At 44.8% G+C, this 23545-nt stretch overlaps 2 protein-coding genes across 7 annotated transcripts in view; both read right to left on the bottom strand.

The window, feature by feature from the left end:
* Window positions 1–12543, bottom strand: part of SNED1 (sushi, nidogen and EGF like domains 1) — an 82114-nt gene extending 69571 nt beyond the window's left edge. The window contains exon 1 of one of the 2 annotated variants that reach the window (XM_082221698.1): window positions 12053–12543. In XM_082221698.1, coding sequence (XP_082077824.1) covers window positions 12053–12262 — 210 coding nt within the window. In that variant the 5' untranslated portion in view covers window positions 12263–12543. The remainder of the gene's footprint in view (window positions 1–12052) is intronic. The other variant, XM_082221697.1, reaches the window with a different exon arrangement.
* Window positions 12544–21593: 9050 nt separating this feature from the next.
* The window catches only part of CROCC2 (ciliary rootlet coiled-coil, rootletin family member 2), a 90727-nt gene continuing 88775 nt past the window's right edge, over window positions 21594–23545 (bottom strand). For 2 of the 5 annotated variants that reach the window (XM_082221670.1, XM_082221669.1), the window contains exon 34: window positions 21597–23105. In XM_082221670.1, coding sequence (XP_082077796.1) covers window positions 23022–23105 — 84 coding nt within the window. In that variant the 3' untranslated portion in view covers window positions 21597–23021. Of the gene's footprint in view, window positions 23106–23545 lie in introns of all 5 variants that reach the window. The other 3 variants (XM_082221668.1, XM_082221667.1, XM_082221671.1) reach the window with 3 other exon arrangements.

Raw genomic sequence — 23545 nt, 5'->3', positions numbered from 1 at the left:
CACCACTGAGAAGCTGCCTTGAATCCTTATGCTATTAGTATTACAGCAGAGATGGGAAATCTGTAGCCCTCCAGATGATGTTGGACTCCAACTTTCATCAGCCCCAGCCATCAGTCAATGGTCAAGGATGAAGGGAATTGGAGCCAACACCATCTGGAGGACCACAGGTTCCCCAGAGATGGATTAGAGGCTCAGCTTCCAGATGGGATTGGACATCAGCACCTTCCATTTTAGAAAATAAGACTAGGGAAAAACTCATTTCCAGCATGGATGTCCCCACATGAATATCAAGGGAAACCCCTGTCCCTGAACACACACCCCTCAAATCTTGCAGCATCTCAAAAATTTATGCAACATCATCACTGTACTGTATCTGTTTTAAAATTAGAGAGCACATTAGAGCAGAGTTTTCATTTCTGTGCTTGCCATGCCAAATCATTTTTAAACATAAACCCTGTTTCAAAATTTAAGAGAAACTGTTTGCCCCCTTAGGGTTCCCAGATGCATGAACACAGATATTTAAAGACATATGCATGCAATCCACACTAATAAGTTTGCTGGTGTGAATATCAAAACTCGCAGCAATGGGCTTGCCACTCAGAACGGAGAACTGCTGTAAGGTTTTGGCTGCAAAAATGCTCCCACTTCTTTGCTGCCAGATTAATACATGTGGCAAGCTTTTGGGAAGTGCCTCCAAAATCCACTATTTTAGGTCAACAATAATATTTACTGGAAGTTCAAATTTTGCAGAGCAGACTTTCTGTACATTCAGTACACAGTCGTCATGTTTGTGGTCTACAATTATTCACAAAGAGCTGCAAGTACATATCACTTGGGAACCTTATGACAGAATATGAATGACAGCAAACATGGGAATAATTGATTGTCACTGGCAGGATATGAACCAAAACATTACAAAAGACTTTGATGCTCCCAGAAGCCAAATGTAAAAGAAGATGAAAGATTGCCAGCATAATAACTACAAATGGAAGTTCAAAGCAGCTCCCAGACATATTGTATAGAGTGGCAACAGCCAGCTAGTACAACACAGATATTGTTGCATAAACAGTTAGTGAACTTGAACGTGACAAAGGGGTGCTGGCTGAAGAAAAACATAAAGAGCAAGAATTTGGGTAGATCTTTAGAATGGGATGCACACAGGAAGAATAAATACCATGAGGCACAGCAACTATTGGCTCACAGTAGCACAAACTAAGTTGGTGATTGTGGTGATTGCCTAAGGTGGGAAAAGGGCACTAACAGTCACAGCAGTGAGTATAAGCATGGAGCTTAAGTATAAGCATGTGAGTATTATACTCAGCAGTGAGTATAAGCATGGAGTGAGTATAAACATGGAGCTAAGAACACAAGTATTATCTCAACATAATATGATTCTTGCGTGCAATATCTTAAAATTAGAGTTATTGCAGACCCTCCTATTTTCCAGGGACAGTCCTGGATTTACAGAAGCCATCTCAGTTTCTGATTTGATCCCAGAATGTCCCACTTTTCCTTTTCCCCATTAATCAGAAGCATCAGATTGGTTTGAACATATATGATATTTTGCTGTTTCAAAGTAGCAAAGTTTCTTCTGAAGAATTGCCCATATACTAAAAAAATAAATAAATAAAGACTGACTGGCTTCACTTCTTAGTAAAAGCAAATGCTTTCATGGATCAATAAACCCCTGGCTTCTCCTCTCGTTTAAATAACTAGTAATGTTTTTAACATTTCTATCCAACTGCATCTTATAAACAAGTCAAACCAACTACAGTATGTTTTACTGACCTTTAAGATACACTGCAGGCTAAGAAAAAAACACACACATGCTAATCTCAGTAGGAACCAAAAAGTTAACAATGGCCACTGGAACATTTTCATGAGTGGAGTGGAGTGGGGAGGGAACAGAATCTGCCTGTGGTTCCTGCTGGATTCCAGCACCCTCCACAGTAGCTCCTCATAGAAGGTAAAGGCAAAGTGGGAAAAACATATTTCCTAGAAAGCTAGATGTCAAGAGTGTATGGTTCTAGTCTGGCTTTCTCCTTCCAGCTCTACAATTCTATGGTTCCATGATTCATCTTCTGTATGTAGCTCAGCTTTTTATATTGTTTAAGTAGGGGTGTGTGGCTCACATTTTTTTGGCTAAAGGCTGCATTCACTCTTTGCTAAGCCTTCAAGGGTTGCATGTCAATAATGGATGTGGCCTAACCTTACATGAACTGAAGGGGGGTAGAACCCCCTCACTGCTCATTAAACAATCAAACTGATGACTGGGGAGGGGGTGATTTACATGCCAACAGGGTGCTGGAGTTTAAATGTTTTCTGTCCACCCCTGTGTTGCATGTACTTTTATTATTATAGCTGCCACTGCCAAATTCAGTAGGGTCTTGGGGGTGGGGGGCAGGAAAAAAACTGTGTGGAGGGCAGCATCAAGCCCTCAACATTGGACTAGCTACCACTGGTTTAAATGGGGAAGCATTCATATCACATAAACCCTACAGTCTAAAGTGGTACAATCTAGAAACATGTTTACCACCACATCTGCTGCATATGAGAATTAACCCCAGTTGTGAGCAAGAACAGAATAATACTGGTAGTTCTGTTAGCTCAGCCTCTGTCCCTGCAAGAACCAGTGTTGCATAAGAACTACAGGGCAGGGGTTCAATGTGCAGAACACAGGCTCGAATCCCACCCAGCCATGAAATTTACTGGGTGGTGTTGGTGAAGTCATAGTGTCCTAACCCAACCTATCTTAGAGAGCTGCTACAGGAATAAAAACAGGAACTTCATGTGCAACTCCTTGGGCTTTTGAGAGGGAAAGTGTGGGACACAAACGTGACAAAGGGATAATTTGAAGCATCCCTACCAGATGCCTGGCCTGCTTCTTCCTGAGATCACCAAGAAAGGCCATTTCAAAACCTTCATAATGTTGAACCACAATCTGTCTTTGCATAAAATCATTGTGTCTCTTGTCCTTTCAAGAAACTATGCCTCTTATTGTGACACATTGAAAATTTAAAAAACCATCAACCTCATACAACTCACCCATACATTCCATCCAACCTCCATTTCTACAGAAACACACTCCCTTCATTTGGTCTTTTCCTCATCAACATTGGTCTTCTCCAAATACTTCTGCAGTTGTCAATTCTTTTCTAGGCATTAGAGCCCAAGAACTGAACACCATATTCCGGATGAGGGCTTACCAATGCCGAGTTGCTCATTAATTATATTCAAATGTGCAAATTAAACACAGCCCTTGCTAATTATGTACTTCCAGTGTAGCCCTTTGTAACTTATAAGTTGCCCACCCCTGATATAATGAACTATCCAATGTTCTATCCGCATACAGGCTTTTCATCACTGGATCTTTCTTGTGATGTTGTGGGAAGCCAAAGACATTTCTATGGAAATCCTGCAACTAGCATCCGCTTACGCCTTCTACTTTCTTCTGCAAGTAGTTTGCACTGTCCTGGCTTGACCTTTTCTCTCCCACATTCATTGTTGAATGCAATCACCGTTGTTTGTAAGGCACTGTTTCCTAGATTAAGTGTACAAACTGGCAGAAGAGCAAAATGAGCTTTTGTTTGTTTAATCATTTGCCCATTCTTGACTCTGGTGAGATACGTTTCTGCTTCATGTGTAGAACCTTCAACAAACAATGAGGACTAATCCTTTGGAAGCAGAAAGAGTGTCCCCTCACTTACCACCCAAACTGCCAGAACTGTGCTTTGGTCCCTTACCTGTCTCCAGCAATTGAGAATGAGATACATTTTATTTAGTAATTGTACCTATTGTCACATTTGTTGTCCAATCAGTTTAAAGAACAACACATGCCCCACCTCCAGTTTATCTTCACTACAACCATGTATGTGGGGGGGGGGAGAGAAAGTCATTCAGGTGCGCTTGGTCATTCAGTGAGCTTCATAGCCAAGTAGGAATCTGGTGCTGAGTCTCCCCAGTCCTATTCCAATACCTACTCCATCACCTATTCCTGAAAGGAGCTTAGGGTGAGATCTGGGAAGGGGTTCAGCCTCCCCAAATGCATTATGCTTGAGCCTGTGAACATTATCATTTCTTGAACTTTTGACACAAAGGCAGAATAAGCCTAACCCTATCTACTGTGGCCACACAGAGCATGTTGGTGGTGCCACTCTCTGGGCAGAGGCCACTGGAGCTGTTTTGAGGCGGACAGAGATCTCTGCCTCATTCAAACCCCTTCCCACATCATGGCAGTGTAGGGTTGTTTTTTATTGCAGTCTAGCACCTGCACTGACACTCCTTGTTTGACATTACTAAAGTACTAGGGGCTGTGCTGCTGCTAACACTGCTTGCCACCCATGCCTACCCCCCAAGCCCTTGCCAACCCCCTCCGTTAACAACCCTCCCCTTATAGATTGCCCAAATTGTGCTCCCTCTCTCCTTACAGGGTACTGACACCCAAAGCTTATTTCTCTCCTTTAGCCCCACCCCACTGCCACTGCTGTGGGAAGCCAGACCATGTAGACTTTTTCTCTCTCATATCCCGCCACAACTGCAGCAGTACAGGGAACTAAGGGGAGAAAAAGTGGGTCCATGCCTTCCTCCACAATACCCTATTTTGTTCTCTCTCCCACCTCATTTTCTGTTTTTACCAACCAGTTGGTCAGCATTCTATGGCTGTAGAGCATGCTCAGTCCGCACTAGGTCTGTTTTGTAGTTCTCCTCCTCTGTTTTAGGGCTTTATTTCTAAATATTGTTTGTACGTCTGTAAAACTTTCGGTTCCCCTAGCTGATACCTTCCTTCTGTACATGGATGGCACTGTTTTTGATACAGAAAGGACTGGCACATACCTATGTCTGATAGGAATAATAATATGTAGAGGTTTTAGATTGGAATGTGCCACTTCAGACTGTGGATATATGGGTGGTACAATTTTTGAATACTCCCCCATAGTAAAAGAAAGAAGCCAGATAAATCCAGGAACTAACAGAACAAGGAAACACATTTGATGAATGTGCTGGTTTTCCATTGGCATTTAAGTATTCTTAAAAAAATAAAAATATAAAAGTGTATTTTAAAAATGTGACCATTCTATTCTACTTATTCCACTGCATGGTTTTATCTGGACTGAGACACTGGGTGGGGTTAGGAGTGAATTGCTTTGCTTCCTGTTCTTCTTCTACCCCCCTCCTTGGAGCCCTTTCGGGACTCCTGCAAGTGGGTCAAGCAAAATAAACCATCACTCCATCACTGACAGGAAATTATGTCCTGCTCTCTCCCTGTAGACCCCCCCCCCAAAGTTATCATGGTTGCCCTGGATAACTCCTTACTAATTTGAACATATCAGTTCAAAGGGGTTAGCAGTGCTCTCTTTCCAAACTCTACAGAGCTCAACCAGAAGTACTGCTTTCCACAAACATATTCAGGAGTGTGAAAAGAGCACAAGAGTGTTCAGGATCACAACTTCCAAAGGGGCAGGCATCTTAGTCTGCCTCAGCAAACACAGCAAAGCATCTCTTTGCACTTTAAGATTTATTGTAGTGCAAAGCTTTCCTGGGCTCACAGCACTCCACATGAACTGTTATCTTCAGCTGGCAGGTGTATACATATCTGCCAATCAAAGACTTAACAGTTTTTGCATTTGATTAAGTGGGATGAACGTCCACAAAAGCTTATGCTACAGTAAGTCTGCTATCCTTTAAAGATGCTGCAAAGCTCTTTGTCATTTTCACCTGTCCAGGAACCACTGCCCTTACTCTGAAAAGACTTTGTTTGCCTTCAGTGACATTGGCACACAGCCAGATTTAATCACACAGAGAGGCTGGCCTGGTTCACATGTCACAATAAGCTAAACGATAACTTACTGGGATTATGCAGGCTCCTGGAGAGGAGCTCAGATATTTTGTGCCTTCCTGGTCTTTTTTTTAACTCCCACACCATGTTGAGCTAAGCCAAGGTTTCACTTACCATATTGTACAAATGCAGGCTGCTGGCTAATCTCTCTCTCTCCTCCCTATCACTAACCACAAGCTGTAGTCTAGGTTTGTTCTTGGTTATAAACTTTCCAGGGAGTGGGTAGTAATAGGAAGCTATCCTCTACACTACAGAGTGAAACCATTGGTCTAACTACCTTATTGTCTATACCAGGGGTCAGCAAGGTTTATCTTGCCTGAGCCGGATCAGTCCTGTGGAGACCCCTCCGTGGGCTGGATTGTGCGTGCCCGTGATTTTCGGCGTTTGTGTCTGCACAGACATGATTTTCGGCGCTACAAAAGTGAGTCCCTGCGCCACGCCAGTTTAGTGCAGCATGTGAGTGGGCAGCTCAGTTCGGGGACGGCTCGTGGGTCGGTCAAACAACCTCCGCGGGCTGCTTCTGGCCCATGGACCTTAGGTTGCTGACCCCTGGTCTATACTGATTGCCAGCACTTGCCCAGAATTTTATACCACTATCTTTCCTAGACATAATGTGGATAGCAAGGTTGCATCCCATGCAGCGAAACCAATCACGCTGCCCTAAATCTGCCTTGGCCCCAAGCACAGGATTCAGCCACACTTACCTTTCACCCCATGCTTTCTAGGCAGAGGTCTGAGCTTCAAAGTGCCGTGCCTGAATGGTTTTCTTTTCTTTTTTCGCCTCTGTGCTTTCACTGCAAAAGTCCACTCTTAAACACTGAATCAGAATAAACAGCAGTTCGGGTTTTCTAGAGATTGTCGTGTGCTCTGATTCAGTGCTAAAGAGCAGGTTTCCACAGGGAAAGTATCAGAGAGAAAAGGGGGGCGGGGGGTTGGACATAGCACTTTAAAGTGCAGTCCTGTGCCTAGAAATACAGCAGAAAGGTAGTCTAGATGAGCCCATAGTTGGAAGTTTGTCTTAGCATCCGCTGGGTGGTTTGAACACCAGCATGCCTCCACTGCCTTTGGCTAGCTCTGAGCTCCAGGGGGACAATGGATACACTGGCTTGCTCCTGCATCTGCTAGGCAGTTAGATTCCACCAACAAAGTAGGGTCCAGAAAGCCAGTTTGAAGGAGAGGGCAGAGGTGCTTCGGTGCGCCTCTGACCTTTTGTTGCATTTTTAAAATGTAGTGCAAAGTCAGTGACAAGAGCATGTGCTAGTGGTTAAGAGTCTTGCTTGGCCACTCAAAATTATTTGACCCCAGCCATGCACAAGTATACTAACCATTTCCAAGAGCGTTATTGTATAGTGCATGTATTCCTCACAGCACCAAAGTGTTGCCATATTCTAACAAACAGCGCTTGGACACAAGGCACAGGAAAGGATGATCAGTGAAGAATGCATGCTAGTAAAAGACGTTTTCCAAAAAGTATCCTCATAAGCAAATAAAGTAAATGCCAGACAATGGGTTAGCTAAACCCAAGCCAGTACAGCTTTCTCATTTTAGGACTCCGTTACCTTAAATACAGCTTCACACAGGATGAACGTAAGCAAATATGGACCTCCAAGTAAGTCAATGCTTGCACCCTGCACACATACTGTATTGGGAACCATTTCCTCGTATATGTGCATGGAACAGAAGAGGGCCATTTGTTTGTCATATGTCATGACTTTTGAATTATGGTGCTGGAGGAGACTCTTGAGAGTCCCATGGACTGCAAGAAGATCAAACCTATCCATTCTTAAGGAAAACAGCCCTGAGTGCTCACTGGAAGGACAGATCGTGAAGCTGAGGCTCCAATACTTTGGCCACCTCATGAGAAGAGAAGACTCCCTGGAAAAGACCCTGATGTTGGGAAAGATCAGAGGACGAGATGGTTTGACAGTGTTTTTGAAACTACAAACATGAGTTTGAAAGGAGAAGGGGATGACAGAGGATGAGATGGTTTGACAGTGTTTTTGAAACTACAAACATGAGTTTGACCAAACTGCGGGAGGCAGTGGAAGACAGGAGTGCCTGGCGTGCTCTGGTCCATGGGGTCACAAAGAGTCGGACACGACTAAACGACTAAACAACAACAACATGTCATGACAGTGCATGAAATCGGAACAAACACTGAAGTAATTATCTATCATGGAAACTCCCCCCTTGCTTACAGCACCAAGACTAAATTAAAGCTCAACCACAAGACTCTTCTCCACGTGAATTATTCACAGGCAGAGAAAGAGACATCTTCTAAGGCTACTGGATTGTGTTGCTGCAGTAACAGACTCTCCTGAGGTAATGTCAACATCTATTACTGTGTCCAGGAAATTAGATTTTGCTTGGTCATCATTGTAAGCAATTTCCTGTCTCCTATCATGGCAGGCAAGGGAAAAGTTTTACAGTCACCTAGTTTTTACACCTACCCTTCAGGAATGTCCTTGTGGTGAGTTTCATGCAGCCAAACTCATATTCGTGTACTGACAGTGACAACCCAAAGGTGCAACACTGCAGTACAAATCATATTCAGAGAGCTAACAGAGTCAAATCAGCCAATAGAATTAGGCAGTGGAAGAGGCCAAGCCATTCAAGGATTTTCCTTGAACCCAGAATCTTTAGGCCATTATAACCTCTTGGCGGCAGAGTGTAATTGCCAAGTATAGCAAAGACATGCCGATTGGCAACATCCTGTTACAGCTTTGATGCCTTAAATTAAATTAAAACTGTTGACTGTCCCCAAGTAAATCCAGATGACTTTGGAATAATTTGAAGTGACCTAAAAAAGAAAGAAAAGGAACCAAGCAAAAGGCAGCTAGATTTAAAGATGCCAGTCATGTTGTATAAAACAAGGATCTATTTGCACAGCACAAACCATCAGTCTAAAGATTGTGAATCAATGGATGTTACAGTTATTGGCTTGAATCAAAAGACAAGGAAATTTCACGTGCCATTCTTTCCCTTATGATCATTGAAAAGCCTTTCCAGGGGGCGGCTCCTGAACAATGAGCATGGGAGGAGAGATGGGGCAGGAAATTGTCCTCCTGTGACCTTCCGAAGTTAACTTTGTCTTTCCCAACCTGCCTGTGCTGGCTGGGAGATGTAGTGTAAAACCTCTGGAAGGCACCAGGTTAGATTAACAAACTTTAGATCAAATTGTCAAACTTTAGGGTCCAATCCACTGAGGCTTGGGTACATGTTTTTGCTGGAGCATATAGGTCGAGAGACAAAGATGAATCAGAGAGACCTTGGTTCAAGCCTCACTTTGCAATGAACCGATAATGTGGTGCATCAGTCTCTTTCACCCTCATCCCTCCACCTGCATTATGGAGATAATAATACGGTTGAACCTTACGAAGGTTGTTGTGAGGCTCATGTGAAGTGCTTTGAACATGTAAATGGTGCTATTGTTTTTACTACCACCAGGCTGGATTAGATCACAAGCCATCTACCACAGCACTTTTTTCTTCCAACCATCATCAGCACAGATTTTACTCACAGGCCTGTTTTGCACATAATGCTAAGCCATGGTTTGTTTAGCTTAGCCATGGTGTAGACCCAGCTCCAGAGACTAACCTTGGTTTGTTTCCTGGAAAACCACAGGGTGAAGCCCATGGTTTGCTGCTGCCTTACAAACCTTGGCTTGGTGTTATATCCAACCCCAACAGCCTTGCCTAACCAATAGTCTGCTTGGCTATCCCACCTCCAACGCTTGCCAAGTCATAAAGGCACACGGAAAGAGCAGCTGGAAAACAAACCAAACTTTAAAGCCAACCTAAGTGCAAAGTTATATTATCTAACTATCTTGGCTAACAAAATTTGGTTTTGGTTGTACAAACATCTGGCTTGCGGACTATGCAGTTGCCAAGGCAGTTAGTGGTATATTTGCTGTCATTAGAATCTTGAAAATCTGCTTTTGGGGATGGGAAGAATTTTTTTGTTGTTGTAATGATCATGATTGCAGTGGGGGGAAGAGTTTAAAAACATGGTAATAGGACTGAAAGGCCCGGAAGACAGATGGCAAGCAATTGTCTTTTGAGATTTTGTTTCTAAATCCACCATGCAGTTTTCTGGAATCATGACAGTTGTTTGTGGCTAGCAGTAGTTTAACTCTTTGGTCCCTCTTGCTTAAGGTTACCAGATTTTTTTTCAATGAATCCGGGGACACTTTTCAACTTCCTACTAAATAGATGGATTTTGTCAGGGGACTGATTTGTAAATGCAGGGACTGTACCCAGGAAAAGGGGACGTCTGGTAACCTTACTCTTGCTGGCTAGCACACTCAGCTGGCTGGACGACAGCCCTTTAGTGCAAAGGAGCAGGTCCGAAGTTGGTGCTTGCAAGTTGCAACCAATTATGCGCAGATTGGTCAGAATGCATTTGGTTCAGTGTTTTCCTCAAGGGCAGTGTCATTAGGTGCTTCCAGATGGGTGCTGAGTGTGGGCTGAAGGCACATCATGCTTGCAATTTTCTGCAGTATCCACATGGCATCACAGGCATAAAAGTATCTGTCCATCCCCCCCTCTTTATTTAATCTGGATTTACTCAAGGAGGAGTTTAAAAAAACTATCATAAACTACTCCTTTACATTATCAAGCCATGTATCTGGAAGTACCTATCATGTATTTTTCTGGTATTATCAGTCGATGCTCATTTATTAATTATTAAAATTATTACAAAATTTATCACTCATCCTTCACCATGGGCAGGTTACAACAATGCAATATACAATTATATAAACAAGAATACATTTTCAAGGCGGCACACCAAAATAAGACACATTAAAAACATGTATCTAAAACAAACCACTGGTCCATCCTATCTTAAGACACTATCTTGAGGCTCCTACCCCACCTCCACCCTCCACTTTCACTTCTTTGGTGGTTTTGATGTGCCTCCTATCACTGGGATCTCATCCCCACCATGCTATCCTGTTATATGGCATTTACTATATAATCCCATAGCCAAGATTGTCATGTGAAAGTCAAAGTGATGAAGAAAAATGGATGGGCTTTGGGAAACCCACCAGTGCACTAACACTTAGCCTATTTATATATGTTTTGATGGGCTATTTCGAGTACATATCCTGAGAATGGCAGCAAACACATTCTAACAGGTGTGCAGAAACCCCAGTTCTTCACCTGGCAGATGTTTCTTATCAATAGTTTGCAGAAATCAGATTTAAAGTGGCTACCATGCCACCTGTGGTCCCCCATGAGCTCCAGAAAGTAGATTCTGTATGGGGAACATATAACCCTTCAGATGTTGTTGCGACACTCAAGCTCCCATCAGCCCCAGACAACTTGGGCAATGGTCAGGGGTGGCGAGATGTGTGGTCCCTCATCCCTGACATAGGCTACTGAATATGTGTATCGAACAGAATCCGTGTGAACATAGTCTAAGAAACCAAGTTTTCCAAAATAACCCACCACCTTTACCTGGCTTCAGTACAAGGCAGGGGGTTTGCACCACACTCATCCCTAGGAATGAGAAAGCCAGTGAAAGATCCCCGCTTGCCTTTGGCCCAGTTCAGATGCTATAAGCTTTAAAGCAGAGCTGGCTAACCCGAGGCACTCCTCCAGGCATCCTCGCCGCGCTGCTGCTTCAACTCCTAGCCTATGGCCAGGACTCCCAACAACACCTGAAGCGCCACGGATTACCCAAGCCTGCTTTAGGGTCTCCGGCTGCAGCCCGGAGCAGTGGCGTAGCGTGGGGGGTGCAGGGGCGGCCGGCCGCACCGGGCGCAACATCTGGGGGTTAGGGTTAGGGGGCGCAAATCCACAGGTTAGGGGGCGCAAATTACTTGCCTTGCCCCGGGTGCTGACAACCCACGCTACGCCACTGGCCCGGAGCGCTTATTCCCAGGGAGAGGGAGAGAGAGAGAGATTCACCCAACTTCCGTAGGACCTGCTTCAGCGAAAGCGCGCCTGTCGCGGCATTGCAAAGCTCAACGCAGAGCATCCTGGTCGGTTGGAAGCAAGCGCGCTCTGTGGAGAAAAGCCTCTCACGTCGTGAGCCCGGTAGGGTTTCCCTCCCCGCCCCAGTCTCCCTTTTATTACGAGGACCAAGTATGCTGGGCGAGGTATTTCTGAGCGGCCCTCAGGCACAGAGCATTCCGGGGTAACTACTCCGCGGTAGGCAACCTCGGGGCTGAGGGGGGGGGAAGGGGGTGTCTCTCTCAGGCAGACTACTCACGTAGAGCGCCATGTGAGCCGCTCCGAAGAAGGGGAACTTCACGGCGATGGGCCGGAGCCCCGAGCCGCCGTCGTCCTGCTGCGGGGTGGCCGTGTCCCCCTGCGCCGGCCCGAAGGGGTAGAAGTCAGCCAGGGGCACGGCGCCCTTCGCCCGCAGCCGGAGCCAGCTGCCGAGCGCCAGCAGCACCACCCAGCCGGACAGGCCCCGCATTTCCCCGGCGGGCGCCGAAGGACGGGCGGGCAGAGCCGAGCTGAGGCGACGGGGTTGGCACGGAGGCGCACACGGGGCGCTGAGGCGAGGAAGGGAGGGAGCGCGTAGATGGCGCGGGCCGGGAGGGAGGAAGGAAGGGAGACCGTGGCGCCAAAGGGACAAGGAGCTGCCTCTGGCTCGGCGGCGGCAGGGCAGCGCCGGCTCCCGGGACGCGAGAAGGGCTCTGCTCGGGACGGCGGCTGCTGCAGCTGCTGAGCGACCCGCGCGCACACTGAGCCTCTCTGTGCAGCGTCGAGGGAGGGGACAGCGGCTCATTCACACAGCTCGGAGGTATACATATTCATACCCTGGTCAGCCAATTAGGACGCGACCTGGAGGAGGCGGCCGCCGAGGTTAGGGGCGGGGTTAGAAGGATCGCGTCTTCTCTTAAAGCGCTAAGGGCAGCTGGCCGGCGAAAGCGCGGCGCTACGGCTCGGGGTAGCGCGTGGCAGGCGAGCGGAGGAGCCGCGGGCGCGTCCAGGCTGCGGTTCTCAGCGCGCTCGGTAGGGAGTTAGGACCTCAGTGTGCGGGGAAGCACTGGGACCTCCAGGGGGTCAGAGGTCCGTCCGGGGCCCCTCGCTCCGCAGGATGAGCGGAAAGGCCCTAAGCGCAGCATCGCCAACTCTGAAAGTGGGCAAATAACTCATTGCCATGTGAAGTCGAGCTCCGGCGAGACCATTAAAGCCAGCGTCTTAAAATTACCCAGCTGCCTGCATGCATTGGGTGATGGAGTTACTTCTGAGTAAGCACGCATAGGATCGGTTTGCAAGCCACGTCACATCCCCCCCCCTTTTCCGAGTTAAGGATGCAGTCCTAAGTCCACTTACTTGGGAGTAAGCCCCATTCAATGGTATTTACTTGTGAGTGGTTAGGATTGCCACCTACTCCGGGCCATCGCCTCAATCCCAGTTATGTGCTGGCCTGAGAGGATTCACAGAGTGCTCTGGGTCTAGACAAAGATGCCCTTTTCCTAATTAGTATGCGAAGGAGTCCAGGCTTAGTTCCCCACCTGCAAATCTGCAGCCAGCCATTGTCACAACAGCTCCTTTTATTCCTAGCAGAGATTTGGGGTATGAACACTGCAAAAGAGATCTGAGTGATTGCAGAACATTGAATTCAGAGTATCATAAAATAATAGTGGTGTCCCTGCAAAAAATAAACAAACTTCCTTTCTTTCATCATTTCCTGCATCAGAAATGAATTGGACTAAATAATTCTAAGGTCCCTTATCAATTTTATAGGTGCTTGGATGGGAGTCTTGTATTGCAAATGGGTCAATCTCATTTTTCTCTGTGCAGGTTTAGTACATGAGCTGCCCACATTCTCCCCCCTCCACTAGTCACTTTTGGCAGAATGCCAAAATAGAGTTATTGACTGGCCTGAGTCACCTGGGCTGAATGGGATTTGGGCTTGGATCTCATGAATCCTAGACCAGTGCTTCAGTTACTACTTCCCCTATCTTGTGCCCTCTAGATGTTTTAGACTACAACTCCCATCAGCCACAGCCAGCAAGACCAAGCTTGACTTTATCCTCAACTCCCTTGGTAGCGTAATCTGAATGCTGCAATGAGGAATTGATGTTAGTTAAAACAATGCTTGTCAAGTGAGCTCAGGCCTGCTTGGGAGTGAAAAGGTTACAGAGATACAATCTAATTTTGGGAGCAGAACTAGGACATATTCTTACAAATTTACACCAGCTGCTTGTTGGAAGTGCTGCACGCTGAAACCTCTAAAGGCCTTTTTAGCAGAACAAATCTGGGAGAGCGCCAGAAAACAACAGCGATAGTATAACTTATGGCCAAATTCAGCAAATGTGCAAAGCAAAACTAGTAGCTGAGCTGAGCTTTGTAACTTTTAAATCTTCTGCCTCAGCACCTTTTGATGTGCAGGCATGTATGTGCATATGTGCACCTGCACATGAGCTCTGCCCCTCATGTCACCATGCATGCATACAAATTTGACAGAAGTTATCAAGTAAGAAAATGGTAGGCAAACTATGGAAAGCACACCTACAATTTGTGTTTCTCTGTGTATGTGCTTGATGTGGTTGATGGCAGTGAACACTTCCTCAACTTTTCTTGAGGAACTCTGATTTGTTCTTTTTTGTCCCTCTTCCCACATCCCTCCTGATACCCTTTGTATACACTGAACTCGGTATGAGGGCGAATTGCCCATCACTGAAAGTTAAGTCTTCAGTCTTATAATAAGATAAGTTTTGTTAATTGTGAAGAGGTCTAGCTTCACTCTGTCTCTGCCTGCTGATTTACCAGATTCATGGAAAAAGCAAATCAAAAGAATGATGGGCCGCTGTAGTGGTTTGTGACACCGAATTAAAACTGAGCACCTTCAAAGCAATTGGGTATTATTCAGCTATGTTTTATTCAGAGTAGAACCACCGAAATAAATGAATATGACTAAGTTTAAGTCCATTAATTTCAGTGCGTCTGCTTTGAGTAAAACTCAATACCACCCTTTAGCAATTTCCTGATGGGAACCATTGATTAATTACAAATATAGTCTAGCTTCTCTGTCTCACCAGCAAATTCAACTTTCTGTCTTTCTTCTGCATATTCTTATTGAAAATTACTATAAAACATTCCCAGACTAATTAATACTGGTAGTAAAACCAATCAAAATCACAACTGAAGTCTTCTGAGTCCAAACAGGATTCACCCTCCTTTGGACAAAGGGATAGGAATAATGCTTAAGGCTATATTCTTATACCCACTTACCTAGGCGTGTAAGTCCCATTGAACTCAGTGGGGTTTACTCATGATTAAGCATGCATACAATTGCATTGTCGCTCAGTACTCTCATTCCAAAGAGATGCAAATAAACCAATAAAATGGCCCTTATTTTTTTATGTAATGGTTATTGATTAAACTTATTAGTTGCCAGTTACCTCAAACATCTCCAGCATTTAAAGCATAGATATAAATACATTATACAATGAAGAGAAAGAAGAAGAAGAAAATCATATAAAACCTAAGCACTCTTTAATACAATATGCAACCCTTGCCAACAGCCATAGGAAGCTTTGGCAGCACACTGGCAATAAAACAGAATCAGCTCAGCCCATTAAAGGCCTGGGAAAAAAGACAAGTCTTTACTTGGCCCCAAAGACACCAGGCAGACGTCACTGGGCAGTCACAGCGCAAAAAAAAAAAAAAGGCTCTCTCTGTTGTCACCCACCTCCTAGCCAACCTGGAGAAGAACCTGGGGAAGGGCCCCAGATAAAGATCTGAAGGCCCAGTAGGTTCATATTGGGAGAGGGGTACCAGAAGATATTCTGAATATGACATTTCTGACTCAGGGCTGCATTCCATCTGTTTTGAATACTCCTATACTTCACTCTCCAGAGTGAATTTTGAACCTTTCCAGAGTTTGTATGATGAGGTAGGTAAAACATACCTCTCTTCTATGCCTGACATTTCTGTCACCTGAAATGTCACTGAACTAAATACAGTTGCAAAGTCAGGGTATGCAATATTTTAACAGTAAATACCACATTGCAGTTTTGTGGTGCTAAAAATATTATTGAGAAATTATTTGTAGCAATGCAACATTTTCAGTTACATGTCATGCTCAAGTAGCCCTTTGTCTTGGTTTAGGAAGAATGCAACATTTATCTTAAGCAAATCATTTTATCTAGCAGGCTCAAGTTACTGTTGCAAAGGCAGCACAAAGCACCCTCACAGAGCTATGAAAGCCCCATGACATTTTCAATTATAATACAAATAAATTTAAATACAAGTTCAGTTTAGATCTCTAACAGAGCAGTGATTTTCTGTTTAATGCTTCCCACTTAATGATTATGGAAATGTAGACTGCAGAGTATAAGGTAAACAAATACTTTGAAATTGCTGCTGTGGATTTATGATGCTATGACAGAACTGGCACATCAGGATCTTATAAAAAAACTAGAGTTCAGGACTCCACTATACTCGCAATAGTCTCATTTATTTATTTATACCCATTTCTACATATGTGTGCAAACCTGAGAAAGCCTACCTAATTCAAATAAAAGATATAAAAGTATTCACAAGATTTGGGCCTTTCTTATAAATAACCACTTTCCCCCTAACGATTTAATTTATTACATTTATATACAGTACTATCTTTCTTCCATGGAACACAGAGTTATCCAGAGAGGGTCACTCAACAGTCTATTATCTAAGCCAAACCTGCTTAGATTTGATAACATAAGGTTACTGCATCATTTATGCACCTTCAAACTATATCCTGGAAATTGTGGATAGGGACACCCTGACCATGAAACTGGAAGAATAAGATCTGGAGGGAGTCCCAAAGATGGGCTTGATCCCTAAGCTATGTACAGAAATTCTGCATTTTTAAAAGTTCTCTGATATTACATCAAAAGCAGCAGGGAGTGAGGGTTGCACATGGATGTTGCCCTCATGTTGCCAGTGAATGTTCGCAGCAGAGACAGCTATTCAGTTATGAAAACTTCTTGCCCATCAGAGTTTGGAGTTAAGCTGAAGGAAAGCAAATGGCTTGTTTGCTTGTTTCCACTTCAACTAGGGGCCTAAAACAATAGGAGTCTTGTGGGCCATTCAGAAAAGGCTTTGCACACTGTTTATGGCCCACAAGCCAGTGGTTCTCCACCCTGTCTTAAAGCCTGCCATGAAATTAGCCTGAGAAGCCCTGGACAATTGCAAAGTGCAGCCTCCTCTTTATGGAAGGTATTTATGTTTAAAAAGCTTTTGGGGTCAAATAAGGGGACGTGGAAATCCACTTGCAAGATTCCCAGTCAGGAATGGCTGAGAAGATCCAGCTGATGAAATTTGATGGGAGAATTGTAAGTAGTAGGCTAAGGACCAAGAGGGTTTGTCTAACCTGGAGCCTACTAACAAAGTGAACATGAAAAGATAGAGAACTGGAAGTGCAGGAGGAAATGCAAAGATTGGCAACCCAAGTTTTGGGCAACCAAGCCAGAAAAAATCAACTGCAGCCTGGATGCCGCGAGTGAAGAACATATAGCCCCTTTTGCCCATGCACACCCTATGAAGGGCTTAAGAGTCTACACCCCTACAGTGGGAATGATCCCAAAGGCAAAACACACTGGGAGCCCTATCTGTCTTAGGCTGAGATCATTGCTGGTTGAATCGTAATACAAATCTGTCATGAAACTGGTGTGGGCAGGGAGGCAATATCAGGCCCAAGGCCTCCAACCTTGTTGTCTGGCCCTTAGGACCCTTCCTCAGTCCACACACCCCTGCTGGCCCTGCTTGGCAGCTGCCTTAAGTAATTTTTGCCTGGCTGGAAGATGTCCTTGAACTCTGATAATGCTTCTTGCTCCCCTGGATGGTGGCTAGAGAGGGGCATGGATGTAGAAATAAGCCTATTGCATAAAGCTAAAAATTGAATTCATGGATCCCCACACTTTGCAACAGGCCCATGAGAAAGTTGCCTAGAGGATATAACCCTTGGGGTGAAAAAGGCCCCCTACCCTTGACACAGAAATAGTGTTTTGCAATGCAGAGATGGCCTTCATCTTTGGACCAAGGAGTGTAAGCCAAGAGCAGCTTCTCAGATATTCCCTGCTATCTGGGTTGCCCATCTTCCTGTGGAAGGTCTCAGGGGAAGTGTCCCAGCCAGCTGGAGGCGCTCTCCTTTTTCCTTGTTGACAGCGGTGCTGGAACCAGGCTTGCACCTACTTTTTGGCAATTTGCACATAGGGAGGCAGTTCCATCTCACGGAAGTAGGATCAAAGCACCTCCATATGCAGAGGGAAGAGCTTTGGCTGTGGACACGTTTTACATGCACAAATTCTTTTCCTTATTAGTAATTTGGAAACTAGTTAACTGAAGCCATGTACCCACTTTCAGACATATGGTGCCGTTAACATGAACATTAAAAGGCAAGTCCTGGTGTTCCCTTTTGTGGCTTCATTCCCTTGGGAAAATGGTCGTACAAGCAGTGAGTGAGGTCACCACATTTCCCATGCATATATCTCCCAGTATGTTGCTGTGGCATCACATGGCTGTTCCATCTGTTTAAAAAGCACTGAATGGTTTAAAGTGGATCCTCAAATAAGGGTGCCTGCTTCTCTCTGAACCACAGCTGAGTCCATAGATGCCATCCAAATATGTGAATATTCCTGTGAAAGCAGTCTCCTATTCAACCCCATTTTTACACAAAGAAATATTTGGGCATTTTTACCACCATCACAAAACCCCTGATTAGTATCCACTAATGCAGTTTTCTGCTTGGGGGGCGAGGGTGGGAGTCTCGAAAATAATTGGAAAGGTTACATGAGAACTAGCCACAAGAACAGTGTACAGAGCCTTTAAATACATGCTTTGTTTCCACAAAGTGAACTAATCTCTAATACTAATCCCTTTAGTTATCTAGCATTCCTCCCCATTCTTGTCTTATGTACTTCTGTTCTTTCCTCCATTCCTCATTATTGCAAACCGCATTCCAGCTGCCCAGGTCCATAGTTCTCACAATCTAGAGCCGGCCCTGCCATTAGGCAGAGTGAGGCAACCGCCTCAGGTGGCAGCTGCAGAGAGAAAGAACTGGCATCTCCTTGGCTGTTACGCCTATGCCCCCATCACCAGCAGCCTTTGCCTACTTTGTGTATGCCTCACAGTCTGTCTTGAGGCCATGATCTAGCCAGCTGACAGATAATATGAGGGATGCTACCCCACCACAAGTGTTGAAGTAAGAGTCAACTCTCCATCAGGTCAGCTTCTGTATGTGGAATGGGGAGTCGGTGCCATCTTGTTCTTTGCCCCAGGAAGCAAAATCTCATGGGATGCCTTTGGTTACTCAAGCTGGTTACCCTACTAAGGAAGCAGAGAAAGATGCTTGGTGGCTCACCCTCAATCACAACACAAACGTTTGCTGTGGGTTGGGCTTTCAGATGGAATGAGGGGATCTGTGTAGATTGATAACCACAACAAGCACTCTGTGAGGTGAGTGGGGCTGAGAGACTTCACAGAAGTGTGACTAGCCCAAGGTCACCCAGCAGCTGCATGTGGAGGAGCAGGGACACGAACCCGGTTCCCCAGATTACGAGTCCACTGCTCTTAACCACTACACCACACTGGCATTTTGCCTCCTCCCAATATCCCCACCTTCCACCCCAGCTGGCATGAGCAGCAGGGTGCACGTACAGCAGTGGCCCTGCTGCTCCAGTAAAAGCCCTGCTGTTCCCTGGGCAGAGTTTGGAATGGAACTGGATACAATTCAATCGTATTAGCCTTAGCTAGGTTTTGCAGGATTTGTGGCCAGTACATTTAAATTAGTCCCATTGGCTTTTGGGAGGACTTACTTTAATGCACTACATTCAAGGCTTCGGTTTCTCAGCTTCAGTGCTACTAGCCTGAGCTCTAAATTCTTCTGCAAAGCTTGTGATCCCGGGGGGGGGGGGAGAGAGAGAGAGAAGTGGCAGAACAAAGCTGACATGTTTAATCCCTTTGCATTCTTCTTTTCTTAAGACCACACCATTGCAATTGCTATTATACTTTGAGTATCTGTAGCAAAAAGTGGTCCTACACATAGTGGTTTGTTGGTAGCTGCAACCGAGGGTTTAGCTTCCAACATTCTGAAGATAAAACTCTTTCCCACTGGGAACATGCTTTGAAACTGTGATTGTATTCAATAAAAAGGCAATAGAAATATCCGCCGTAGTAATTATTGCAAGGTCCGTTTCAATGCTGAACTGAGGCCAAGGAACAGATTCCTGTGTAAGAACTGAAACTGAGCAGAAAAGAACAGCAGGGCTCAGAAGGAACAGCAGCAGATTAGCTAAATTCCCCCATGGAAAGTTTCCCTCACTGAAGACTGATTGTGCCAGCAATGGATAGACATTTTCTGGGATTCCCAGCTCTGTGCCTATGGATAGCTCAAAACCTGGTGGTGGAAACTGGGCAGCCTTCAACTTCTCCTAATACATATGGCAACAAAGACTGGCATGCCATCCCCTTTGCTATCTGGCACTTAATGGTCCAGGCCAGCGTTCCCAAACTTCTTTTTTTCATAGACCACTTGCAAACTGCTGGGGATCTCAGTGGACTCCTTCATGAACTCCCAGCACCATTGTCAGAACCAGTGACATATTATGGAAGTCAAGGGCCCTGAGCCAGGTGACTGAGCGGTGTCCCTTTAACTGGCAAAGTTTTAGGGAAAGATCAATGGACTGCACAGGTAGCATATCATGACAATCATGGGGCCCAGGGTAATGCCTTGATAGCTGCTCAGTAAATTTGGCCCTGATCAGAATGGCCTCAATCTCTGCTCAGAAAAAAAATTAAACAAATGCAGGACCACGTGCAGATATTCTGATTGTTCTGCAACCTCTCTGTGGATTACATGAAAGGGCCAATGGCCTGTGGACCACAATTTGACATATTATGCTTGAGGTATCGAAAGGTTGAAAAGTCATCTGACATTGTTAGTCACTCAATATAAGGCTTGTGGCAGTTCAACTAAATTAATCCTAATTTACATGCATTAAACAGCACTTTTTGGGTGTGTGCGTGTGTGTGTTTCCCAGCAGAAGTGAACAGAATCGTGGTTTGACACCAGCTCAGGATCAGAACTAGTCCTAAGGAACGAGCACCTTCCTTCAGAAGTTCAGCCCAAATAATTTACTGCAACTAGGGATGGAAGGATCTGTCAATGTTGGTTCTTTCAGTTACTAATTTTCCCCATCTTAAATTCAGTTTTCCACATTTCTGCAGTGATTTGTGATTTTTGTTGTTTAGGGAAACCTCATAAAAATTCACCAGCATTTTAGTAGAATTTCTCCCAAGAAATGATTAATAGGCACATTTTTGAAAACAATGTTATGCATTTTTGTACGCTATTCTTTATGAAGCTATTCATTTTTTGTACACTTCCCCCCAAATATATGCATTTTTGTAAACACTGGTAGGTTGAAGAAAGAAGATTCTGACGAAACATTAGGAAGAACTTTCTGACAGTAAGAGGTGTTTGACAGTGGAACGGATTCCCTTGGGAGGTTGTAGAATCTCCCTCACTGGAGTTTTTTAAGCAGAGGTTGGATGGCTATCTATCTGTCTTGGATGCTTTAGTTGAGATTCCTGCGTTGGGTTTGGACTAGATGACTTGGGGTCCTTTCCAACTCTATGATAAGAAGGAGGACAATTATTTTATACAGCTTTCAGAAGAGCAGCCATGTTAGTCTGTTGCAACAGAAAACAGCAAGTATTTTATCCAGTGGTATCTCTCTGATGGCAGAAAGCTCTTTAATGCAGAGGAGGCTTCTGTCAGTAGAAGGGGGGGTGGGAGGTAAGAAGGCAATTTTCACATATAGACCTTCTACCCTGCTGTGACTCCCCAATCCTCTCCAGGTGAGGAACCCTTGAAAAGAATGTGAGAGATGGTGTGTGGGGAGCTGTAGCGGATGGGCTTAATCTTATGGCCCCTGAAAGACTAACAGATTAATTGTAGCCTATGTTTTTCTGAATTACAGTCCACTGGAGTTGGCATGAAAGCTTATGCTGCAGTAAATCTGTTACTCTTAAAAGGTGCCACAAAACTCTTTTGTTGTTGTTTAAAACGGTAAGTTTCAGGGCTACATGACAAATATTAAATAAGCCAGTACAGAATGTGCAGTATTTATATATTAGCACAGTGGAAATTGCTCTCCTCGGTTTCTTTAGGAAGTGGTTCTTTATTTTTAATAATTTGCAGTACCACATTTGGAAAAACAAACATTCACGAGGAAAAAATGTGGAACAATGCTAACAGGTGACACTCGCAGCAGCTCCAAGATGGTTCCCTGTCATCACCAAGGAAACCAAAGTTTGATTCCTAAAGGGATTTCCTTGGAGCCTGTCAGCCGGCAGAGTGGGTGGAATGTTGAATGTTAACACCCTGACATGTCTTGGGGCCAGCAAGTCATAAGATGGCTTGGCTTTGAGCTAATCTCAGCCACCTGCCACCATGAAAATGGCTTGATGTTCATAGACACAGCAAAGGATTTGATCAATCCCTGGGTGTGGTTCACACTCTGCTTCAAAACTTCTCTTTATAGCACAGTGTGATCTGGATGGCAGCAGAAATACCTGCCTCCTTCATTTGCAGAAGGGCATGTGATAGATGGATCTGTGACATCATTGGCAGACAGCCACCACCAACGTGGATACCACTGACTAAACAGGTATGGCTACCGTACGAGGCACCAGGAAGGACTTGACAGCAACTTTCAAACCCTGAGGGAGAATAAAATAACCTGGTCAGTGATGGAAATGCAGAGGTATTTCAATAATAAATGCTCCAATCTGGGCTGTGGAATTTTCCAATTTGTACAGCCTGAATATAAAACCTTACGGGGATCACGCAGGGATACTCTACCCAGAAAACCAAACAACAGAGAATGCCCTCGTCAAATGTCCTAAATTAATTAGTTAAGCATCAGTGCCCTGGGTTTCAAGCATCTTAGAGAGAACAGCTGCCCCCACAGCAGGGTTTCCTCTTGGCTGCAGGCTGCCTAGTCATTTGCTGTCTTGACTGTGCCTTCCAAGTCTTCAGGGTATTTGCTCCTTGGGTGGGGGAGACATTACTTCCTAGCACTGTTAGTCCGGGAGCTCTGGTTTCTCAGACCATGAATCAGATGAGCAGCACCCTTATGCAGGAGTTTGCAATGCTTGAGCTGCAAGGATTCTGCTGAAGGCTGGTTCTGTGTTTGGTTGTCTGGGATCAGGGCACAATGTTCATTTCTGAATCATTTCACAGTGTGAGGTTTCTGGCTCATGTAGGCTTGTCGTCTTCTCACTTCTTGATCCAGCTGCTCTTTCAGAGCATTCACCTGGGGAAACACATGTCAACAAATAGGGCTACATTCATATAAACCACTATTCTGTTCTACTATTTAAACCACTATTCTTCTCTCTGGCTCACACTGTCTGGGCACCATGGCAAACTGCTTATGGTGTCCAGAGCTTTTGGTGCTGCCTAGAGAGATAGCAGAAACCTGTTCACCTCTGTTCACTTGCTGGCCTCTTTCAGGGTGCTATGAAGCTATCATAAAGCTAGTATAAACATGTAGTTTTGACCTCAAGAGAAGAAAAGTTCATACTCATATTCTTTTTCTTAGGGCTGCAGCATGGCTGAGAAAAATATCCACAATTATTATTACCAAGGATTATCAAATTGAAGCAGGAGAAGAGTCTGGTGCTCTTATTGTCCTCATGATGAGAAGGCCTTGTGTTGAACAGTAGATTAAATCGGATCTCTCCCCACCTCCCC

Source organism: Podarcis vaucheri, assembly GCF_965113315.1.
Source record: "Podarcis vaucheri genome assembly, chromosome: 5".
NCBI classification, from domain to species: domain Eukaryota; kingdom Metazoa; phylum Chordata; class Lepidosauria; order Squamata; family Lacertidae; genus Podarcis; species Podarcis vaucheri.
Note: the sequence above shows the minus strand (reverse complement) of the source record. Positions and strands in the feature narration are given on the sequence as shown.